General features: G+C 48.6%; 1 protein-coding gene across 1 annotated transcript; it reads right to left on the reverse strand.

The window, feature by feature from the left end:
* Positions 1–1,039: 1,039 nt before the first annotated feature.
* Positions 1,040–7,263, reverse strand: PSMD7 (proteasome 26S subunit, non-ATPase 7). Its single transcript, XM_065640629.1, has 7 exons — positions 7,089–7,263; positions 6,286–6,377; positions 4,899–4,991; positions 3,955–4,052; positions 3,600–3,680; positions 2,147–2,238; positions 1,040–1,524 (listed from the first exon to the last, which is right to left on the reverse strand). The coding sequence occupies exons 1-7, from the start codon at positions 7,160–7,162 to the stop codon at positions 1,086–1,088; spliced, it is 969 nt and encodes a 322-aa protein (XP_065496701.1). The 5' UTR covers positions 7,163–7,263; the 3' UTR covers positions 1,040–1,085.
* Positions 7,264–9,952: the final 2,689 nt, after the last annotated feature.

Raw genomic sequence — 9,952 nt, forward strand, 5'->3', positions numbered from 1 at the left:
AGCCTGGGGTGGTGACAGACTCTGATGGGCACCTGGAGCTTATTGACAGGGGCAGAAATAAGTAACGTTTTGGTTTTTTTTTTTCCCATGCACACACTGCGCTGGTGGTGGTCAGGGCAAAACCAAAAAAAACTAACACAAACAGCACTAAAAACCTGTCTTGTCCCCTCCCCGGGCAGGTGGCCACACTGGGGCCTTGGCTGGCGCAGAGCTGTGGGCGCTATGAGGTGGCACCTGTGCTGCAGCCACGGGCACTGAGGTGCACAGGGACTGTGCAAATAGGAGCCAGGTTAAATACGCAGCTGTCTGCGTCACGGAATGGGCTCATTGTAATGAATTGGTCCTGAAAAGTGCAAATACGTCCGCACGCTGCAAGCCTGGAATGGTCACTGATGCCTCAGGGAGGAAGGGAAGATGTTCTCCTGTGTGAGAGCGTCACACACAACCTTCCTCCTCCGGCAGCAGGATCCCCTCTTCCCTCCCTTGGGTTTCTACCCCTGCGAGCATCATGTGAGCCAGGAGTACAGGTTTTAATCTAGGTTTGTTTGTTTGGTTTTTTTTTAAGTGTCTGGTAATGAATCAGCCCACCCTGGTCTCGTCACTGCCCAGCTAGAAAAGATAGCAAAAAAAATAAAGCAGCCAGCAGCAGCCTCGCTGCTGATCACTGCGGCGCCTCCAGAACTCTGCACCTCCTCAGCTCACAACTGAAGTGCTGCAAACAGCTCTCAGAGCGAAAGCAGCAGCAGGTAGGACCAGCAGCTGGAACGCAGGCTGACATGGGATGTGGTAGAAATCCTCGGCTGTTGGTCTAGAAGCCCTTGAAGGCGCATGGGGGAAGAAAGAGTGCTGCACCAAAAAAATATCTACAATCTTGCCTCTGGTTTTTCCCCTTCCCCGCCTGAGCTGAGCGCCAAGGGCCAGGCTGTGCTGCAGAGCTGGCTCTTGCTGCGGCCGCTGCCCGGCTGAGATCGCTCCAGCTGCCTTCTGATGAACGCAAAAAGCAGAGGAAAGCAGAGCACTGTGCATTTCAACAAGAGAAAAGAGTTTACAAGATTTTTAATTTACAAATAAAAAACCTACACATTTTACTTTTTCTCCTTTTTCTCCTCTTTCTTGACATCACTCTTCTCCTTGTCTTTCTCCTTCTCATCTTTTCTCTCCTTTTTACTTTCTTCTTTTTCCTGTCCTTCTTTCTTCTCTGCATCCCTGTTGGCAATCTTGTTGTTAATGAGGTTGTGCAGGGCAACCACCGAGCGGATGAGGGACGCCAGATAAACCACCACCATCTGGTCATTGGTCTTCAGGTAAAAGGCCTTGACAAACTCCTGCAGGTTGACGTCGGGCAGCAGGTTGAACACGTCCTGGAGGTGGTAGATGATCTGGTGGTTGATGGGGAGTTTGCCCATGGCCACTTTCTCCAGGTAGCTCCTGATGTCCAGAAGTTTGGAGTTCAGTCCCTTCAAGCCATGGACCTGATTCGTGATCCGCTGGGACAGCGTGCCGACTGTTGTGTCCTTGATATCTCTGAAACGCCCACAACAGAAAAAATCAGCATGAGAAGGTTATTTGCAGTCTCATTAACAGGTGGGCCTGTTCACTTAAGACACCTTTCCCACTTAAACAGAAAAGCAGTTTGAAGCACTGATGAAGCGCAAGTGAAATGAAAGCGCCAAGTCAAAGGAGAATAGCCTGATGTTTGTGACAAAGTAGGTCTAAAATAGAGTGGTGTTGTATCCTGTGCTGCATGTGTTCTCTGGAGTAATATTTGTAACACTGGTTAGAGGGACAGAGAGAAACAAAGAACAGCAGTTTGCGTGGCAAAAAGGCAAGGTGGTTTGTGTCTCTGAGCGCGGAGCCCCGTCAGCACTGCTCCCCTGTGCTCCTGCCTGGGGACGTGCACAGCAGCTGCACAGGCCCAACCCAGGCTGCATTCTGCTGCTGTCACAGAATGGAAGTGGCGTTTTCATCACCTCATGGAGTTTCAGTCACACATTTCACTAGCAACGAGTAATACATTCTTAGAATTTAAGTAGCGTGTTTAACACACCGCGCATTTCCTTGGGAAAGCTGGCAGCGGGAGATGCCAGATGGGTCGTGCTGGCTGCTGCACATCTCGTAAGGACGCTTTCACGTGAGAGCCACTTACCGCAGCAAGTGTTCAACACCAACCTCCTCCGCCTCCTCTGCCCCGATCTCACTCGTCACGTGCTCAAACGTCTTGGAGGTGGGAGTCCCATCCTGGAGGGGACAGCAGGCAGGAGACACAGTCAGGGACACAGGCACACGCCGGTGAGTGCCGGCGCCTCGCACAGCGTCACATTAACCAACACTGCTTTGCGTGACAGGGTCAGGAAGGGGCAATGGGGCAAATGATGGCAAAACAGAGTACGGAGTGGCTGAAGTACACGGCTAAGGGGAGAAGTCTGTAACTGAGTCACAATGGCTTCTAAAAACATGGAATTTTAGATGGAGTGTGAGAAAGTATATTAATAAAACCAGCAAAGTCCACCAGAAAGACTACTTGGATTTTTCTTGGTTTAATTAGTGCTACCAACTAGCAATTCCTTCTTTCTTCTGCTGCGTGTAATTTTCAATTAATGTATTTTGCTGGTCTATGTACTGGTGAGTAGAACAGAAAGTCTCACTAAATATCACCAATTCTTTCTTTCCTGGTACAACCTTATTACATTTTGGGACACCTTCTGCTATTCTGGTATTTGCTCTCAGCTGGTTAGAAGCACATTTGCAGAGCTAGAAAAAAAATACTAACACGGAACAATTGCATTAAAATTACAGTTTATACACTGGTGATTAAGGAATACATTTACAAGAGTCACAGGCTGAATTTCTGAGAATGAGTTTTACCATGTGTTTCCAAAACCATTACCTGGCCCTGTATAGAGCTTTAAATAGAAAGCACCACTGGGACTACTGTGAACCTGCAAAACTGAGAACAAATCTACAACTCTGGGAGCAGCTTTTTCTGCATAGTGGGGGCCTGAGAAAGGCAAAAGGACCAAACTTCTTTTTAATATACATCCAGAATGTAATTTAAATCGACCAATTGTAAATACCAAGCTAAAGCTGACTCACTACTGTATGTTGTTTGTCCACACAGTGCTGCAAGTGATTAGTAAGTGCTGCAAGTGATTAGTAAGTGCTGCTCAGAGCGGACCTGCCCACTCAGCACTGCTGGTGCACAATGACTAAGCCTGTAATTACTCAGAACACCTCAGAAACAGGCTGACATGTCAAAGCGACACCTTACGAGCGTTCCCATCTGTGACTTTCTTCATGGCCATGGACATGACAGAACCAGGTAAGAAGCACCTAAATCACAGGGACCGCTGGAGCTGTGCAGTTCCTCAGGTCAGGCAGAACCCCGCAGCTTTTCTCCCAGGGGCATTGGGGAGGAAAGGTTTAGTTACAAAGTTACATTGTGACTGGGATTTAACCTGTGCTTTCAGCAGATTTTGGCTGCAAGTCGCAGGCCCTCACTAGTGTGTGCAACACCCCCCCACCATGTACAAGGCAACATCCTTTGGAAAAGGAGGCCATCCTAACAGCCACCTAGGAAAAGACACATGTTCAATACTCACATCGTGAACTTCTTCAACCGAAATATAAGCCTCTGTGGGCAGCCCCAGGTCCTTTGGCTTCACATCAATAATCACCAACACCTTATGGAAAAAGCAAACATTTCACAAAACCAGTTTTTATTCAAAGACTAAGAAAACAAAAAAAATCAAAGTCAGCTCTTTGCAGCAATGGCATGCTGGCTGCTAAGAGGTGTTCATGTCAGGCACAAGACTGAGCTCCTCAATCACTTGCCAGCTACCGGGTCTTTAACATGCCGTATCACCAGTAACAAAGGTAGCCAAGGGTTCCCAGATCTCCCATTTAGGAAGAGAGAGGAAAAAAAACCAAAACAAACCAAAAAAGTTCTGCACTTACAGAGTTCGGACAGTATCTTTTCATCAGCTCATTGATGGCGATGTCATTCTTGTGCAGTTTAGGGCCTGTGTGGTACCAACCAACTATTCTTTCTCTAGCTGAGCAAAACCAGAAAGGATTCTAAATCAGACTTGACAACAGCAGAGAGACTTGGGCAGAGACTGAATTAGCAAATCAAGGGTGAAAACCTGATGTGTGTAGAAAGGAGTGTAAAGTAGTTGGAAATGAACTGCAGTAGGTGAGACAATGACATGGCCAGTGACGGCTTATTGATTGGACCGACTGTCACAGCTTTCTAATCACATACATAACTTTGCTCCTGGGTTCTTAACAAAGCTGGACTATTTAGTATCATTTATTAATTCTGCAGAGATCAGGATGTGACAGCTTGAAACTCTGCCATCCAAGAATACAAAAATTCTAAAAGTGCAAACTGTATCACGAGAATGACAACTGTTCCTAGGGCTAAGAAAAATGAAGTTAGGACTGAACATTCTGCTCTAAAGTCTCAAACTGAGCAGTGACGACACTTTAAAAGAGTGGTGAAGCAATAAGAATCATTACTTAAAATGTGAGTTCGTAGTGTTTAAATTAATTAAAAAACTAACTTCATTGCACATCTGTATGGGATGGGTTATACAGGAGAAAGCTCTGAGATTCTTCAGAAGAAATGGTATTTTTGAAATCTGAATTATCCTGAAGATACGAAGCTGCCAGGAGACTTGGAAAAATTATCAAGGTATAAATTAATCTGTTAACACCACATATTTGCACAAATTAACCCATGGAAAACCATCGGTGAAAGTGAAGTCAAGCAAGGAATTAGCATGGAACAGATTCTCAAGTAAGCAATTAACTCTCTACCTTACTATGGATTCCCTTCCCCGCACAGTCTTGGAAATTTTTAGGAGCGTATCCCTGACTGCGAGAAGACTCCAACTTACCGTTGACCTTCTTAAACATTCCATACATGTTCTCCAGATAGTCATGGTCCAGAAACCACACAGTGTCATCCTTGTCATCCTCATCAAAAGGTACTGGGAATAAAACAATAATATCAATATTTAAGAATCCAACTTCCAGAATGAAAATGTGTGTAGAAACCCTGTGTTTTAGGATATCTGTGGCTGCTAAAGGGAGCAGACTTTAATCAGTTTTAACTGTCCTGCAACACTACACTGCGCAAGCGAAACTGCAGTGCCGGCCAGGTCTCTCAGGTAGAGGCCGTCTCGTAATTACTGACAGCTCCGAACTGAGGAACTAACCGCAAATCATTCTGAGGGGTGTCCCCAGCAGACAACACAAACCATCAGAGAAAAATCCTCCCACAGACAGTGGTGACTCACTGGTGTGCACAGACATTCGATATAATGAACAAAGTGTCCCAGCAGACCGGAGAGTTTGTTGACCAACAGCAGTCTGCTCAGAGAAAAGTCAGTCTTCAGCACAGAGCATGTCATCAGCACTTTTACGGACTACCAGAACACCGTGAGGCACGTTACGTGAGGACTATTCACCCTCGAGTACACAACTAGTCATTTTATCAGTTAGCACGTACACAGGGACACAGGCTCCGTTCTGAGAACAAAGACTGCTCTCAGTCTTTTAATTTATGGGTAAAAGCATCATAGTTGAAAGGCTGTCAAAATGACAAAAAACCCTCTTTTCAACTCAAATGGAAAAAAGTTCCTCCAAAAATTGGGGAAAAAAAAATAGTCCACGCTTGAGAGAAGAACTCCATATAAACTGAGATAATTTTGCTGTGTCACAGAGTAGCGCCACTGGGAAGGAAATGATCTAAGTAACACAAACGGGTCAGCAAAAGCCGTGCGTTCAAGAAGTACTTTTACTATCACATATAAGTATTGAAGAGGAAACTATTTTGACACTGTTAACAACAAATTTAAGAACTAGTATTGAATTGGACAAAATCTGAGGAAAAGAAATAAAGCTAAAATGTACATGAAATCTTCACACAAGTAGCTAACAGTGACATCAGCACCGAGAGCTGTGATTCCTGTTCGACGTGTTGCGACACAGATCGCTCAGCAGAGCTCCACGAGCCCACTGCAGCAAAACATTCCCCAGTGTCCTGGAAGGGGTTTACACCGCTCCCGAAACACTCCGCATTGCACCGGGAAGGTGCAGGACAAGACTGGCTGGAATCGCTGTGGTTTTGACAGCAGTTAGCATTTTTAGTTTGATATAGGCTGATCGGTACACGGAGGGAACAATCTGTGGTCTGGCGGCGTGGCTTAAAAAAAACCCCAAACGCAATTCACCTATTAAATAATTCAGTAAGTTGAACAAGGGCAGGATGCCCAAACTCACCTGCAAAACTGTTGGACACATCCAGGATTTTTTTCTGCCAGGAGCCCAGCAGCACACCAACGACTCGCTTCTGATTTCCAACTTTTCCTATTCTAAATGGAGAAGACTGTCAGCTCCGGCACTAAAAGCCAGATTCGGGACAGAAGGAACCAGCAGACCTCTTGCTTCGCCCCGCAGCACCGCGGCTGTGAGGAGCGAGCTCGGGAGCTGCTCGTGTCATCGCCATTTCCTTGCACAACAAGGCTGGCTCGCCTTGGGAGAGCCTGGGTCTTAGTTCTGGCACTAAAACTGCTCGTGGACTGGCGCAATTAAGTTAAATGAGGCACAGATGCAGCTCCAGGAACGAGCTCCACTGACGGTTGGACTCGATGATCTGGATGGTCTCTTCCAACCCAAATGACTCTACGATCTCCCCCACTCGTGTGTAAACGCGCAGGACGCTACTCCCCAGCCCTGACAGCCCTCCCGGGCCCCCGCCCGCCCCCTCCTCTCCGCCTGAGGAGGAAACAACAGCGCTGGCGCGGCCCGGGGGCTCCCGCAGGCCCGGGGGCTCCCGCAGGCCCGGGGCTCCCGCAGGCCCGGGGGCTCCCGCAGGCCCGGGGCTCCCGCAGGCCGCGCTGCCGCCGCCACACGGGGATCGCGGCACCGACCGACCGGCCGCGCCCCGGCGCGCCGCCCCCTCACGGCGGGGAGTCCCCGCCGCCCCGATCTGCCCGCCCGGGCCCCGCTCCCCTCAGGGCCCGGGGTCCCTCCCGGCCCGGCCCGTGACTCAGCGCCGCGGCACCGCGCCCGCCCGGCCCCACCTGTTGAAGTGATCGACGACGCTGAGCAGCACCAGCGGGTGCACCACCACCCGGTCCACCGCCAGCTCCGGCATGGCGCCCGCCCGGCCCCGCTGCGCCGCCAGCCCGCGCCGCCCGCCCGCCGCACCAGGCCCGCTCCCCGCCGCGCGGCCCCGCGCCCAGCCTGCCCCGCGCCGGGGCGGGGCCGCCGCCGCCATCTTGGAGAGGTCGTGGCGGCAGGACACCATCTTGGAGAGGTCGCTGGGGCCGGATGTGCCGCCGCCATCTTGGGAAGGTGCATCTCCGCTGTCGGCGGCGCGGCTCCATCTTGGGGAAGTCGAGTCGCTCCGCCCGAGGTGAGGGGCGGGCCGGCGGAGCAGGGAGGCGGGCAGCCGGCGAGCGGCAGTCGCTCGAGGGGTTCTCGGGGGTGCTGGGCTCCGCACCTCGGCGCGCCCCGCCGCAGGGCGGGGGGGGCGGCTGCGGGGCTGGTTCCTGTCAGCGGGGGGTGGAGGGAAGCGGGAGTTCCCCCGGTCCCACAGCGGGTCCTTCAGGCCGCGTGCGTCCCGAGCCCGCTGGGACCGGGGTTCGGGGCCGGGCAGCGGCCCGGCTGCCGCTCCTCGGGCACACGAGTGCGGCACTTGCCTTTGTCCAGTTGCCAGGAACGTCCCCTCATCACCGTGACCTTTCGAAAAATGAGAGAGCGGCCTCAGAATGATGGCGTGATTTTACCGTTGCCGCTAGACTGCAGGTTTAAAGCGCGGGGGTGCTGTCTGCTCGGAGCGAGAGCCCGAACAGCACGGGCAGGGCGTGACATCGCGACCTGTCCTGTGTGCTCTGCGTGAACTCCTGTGCTTGTATCTGTATCTGCCCCCGGGCTGTGTGCCCTGCGTGAACTCCTGTGTTTGTAACTCCGGAGCTGCTGCAGCCTGGGCTGCGCAAACTGCATCAGCCGGCCTGGCCTTCCCCAGCCCCTGCAGCTTCGTGGTTCCAGTACTGCAGGGATGGAAGTCTGTGTAAACAGGCAGAAATACCTATTGCTGTTGGTGTTTGCTTTCTTCTGAGGGGGTTACCTCAGGCTAATTGGTTTGGTTTTGCCAGCAAACCCAACAGACTTCAGCCTCTCTTTCTGCGCTTGTTTTCCCCTCCGAATTCCAGCTTTCCGCGGTGTAAGGAAACAGCCTGAAGCAAGCGGAGTGCTTGGGCTGGCCTTTGTACGAGGGGCTTTGCACCTCACAAGTAGGAACGAGTGCATACAGAGCTTTTCTTTTGTGTTTCTAACAAGAAAATAGAAGCCGAGGCTGTTATTTCTGATTTTACTACGGAGGAGTTATTAACATGAAGAGTATTACCAAATTCTTGAGGACAGCCACGCTGTTTTTAAAGCACTGCAATAGCCCTTGTTTTCTATACTTTCCCCACTTTATGTGTTTTTTGCATATTTCTCAGGTCCGGTGTTCTGGGTGAAATCTAAAGTTTTGTGTTGCTGTTTCACATCTTTTAACGCTGAGCAGATTTCAGCAGAAACAGCATTCGTTGCCAAACTCGACGAGAATCAGAGACCTCTTGTGGAGTTTTTTAGACGTTACATCCTTAAGTGTTGCTACTTTAAAAAAAATAAAATCTGGGCGAGTTTTTAGGGATTTTTCCAGCAGAGGGAGATATCTTACCATGAAATTCAAATATAGCTGGTATTCTTGTAGCTTGTTTTATCAATATACATATAAAACTCAATGTTCAAATTAACTAGTTCAATAAGTAATTTAGCTCATTGATTTTTGGGCATATCCTAAGTGCCATTACAAGCTACGGATATTTTAAATGCCATTACCTAATAGAAGGAATGTTTTAAGCACCTTTTATTGATTTTATTACTGCTTTATTTTGCTGTCTTGGTTTAAAATCATTTTAACCACTCTGTAATCAAGAAGAAATATATCGTTGGTGAAATACAGTCAATTTCCTAAAAACCTTTGACATCGTTAAATAAGGAATTACAGTTGTTAAATCATGTCAGGCAATAACCAAGGGACAGAAAAGATATAAAATTTGGAGCAGTGGGCCAGCGTACCAGTGAGCTGCTCCGACCTTTGGCATTCAGACTCATATGTGACAATCACACTTCAATTCTCTTCTTGGTTCGTACATCAGTCAGGAGAGATTTAAAATCTCAGCATGGCAGGAAGGTTGTGGAAGGATAACGGAGTATGATCTACAGACAATTAAGGGGCATTTTAATGACCTGCTGTGACTTTTTGTTAAAATTACTCTCTAACTTAGCACATTTGAAGTTTCATTTACTGGATTGTATTGCCAGTAGTTTAGTGTATTGATGTTGTACACAAAGGAGTAAATTGAGTCTGCTTGTAGGGATTTCAGTGACTTCCCTTCCCAGCTCTTTTGACTTGAGAAGATTATCAGTATTATTGAGCTAATCAGCTGGTAGATGTAGACTGGGAATACAGGCAATATGTTGCTTAATCAAAGAATTGAGAAGTAAGTAATGAATGTTGGTGCTCAATAAAAAACAGCTAATGAGTTGATTGCATTGATGTTTGATGTAATTTAACTGTAGAGTGGCAACCATCAATAAGTACCTATGATTGCTGAGCTGAAACTCGAAGTTTCAGGGGTTCTGCAGTATGTGAGCACCTGGCAGCTGACCGCAGGTGGGGAGGGAGGGAGCTGCGTTTTGTTCGTTAAATGGAACAAGTGATTCCGTCATTAATTGGTGGGCTATTATTTTTTTAAACAAACAAAAACCACCCAACCAAACAAAAACAAACCAACTAAAACACGCCCCACAAAACCCCAAACTTACACATAACTGTTCTCAGAGGTTTAAGAATAATTTCTGGATTGAAAAATAAGAATGGATCATCATAAAA

Source organism: Caloenas nicobarica, chromosome 9 (genome assembly GCF_036013445.1).
Source record: "Caloenas nicobarica isolate bCalNic1 chromosome 9, bCalNic1.hap1, whole genome shotgun sequence".
Taxonomy (NCBI): domain Eukaryota; kingdom Metazoa; phylum Chordata; class Aves; order Columbiformes; family Columbidae; genus Caloenas; species Caloenas nicobarica.

What these genes read in the sequence shown, in the direction of transcription:
- PSMD7 (XM_065640629.1), bottom strand. Translation starts at nt 7,162, where the DNA reads ATGCCGGAGCTGGCGGTGGACCGGGTGGTGGTGCACCCGCTGGTGCTG. An exon ending in TGTGTCCAACAGTTTTGCAG is followed by an intron (nt 4,992 to 6,285) that starts GTGAGTTTGGGC and finishes TTTTATTCCCAG; the next exon opens with TACCTTTTGATGAGGATGAC. An exon ending in AATGTTTAAGAAGGTCAACG is followed by an intron (nt 4,053 to 4,898) that starts GTAAGTTGGAGT and finishes GGTTTTGCTCAG; the next exon opens with CTAGAGAAAGAATAGTTGGT.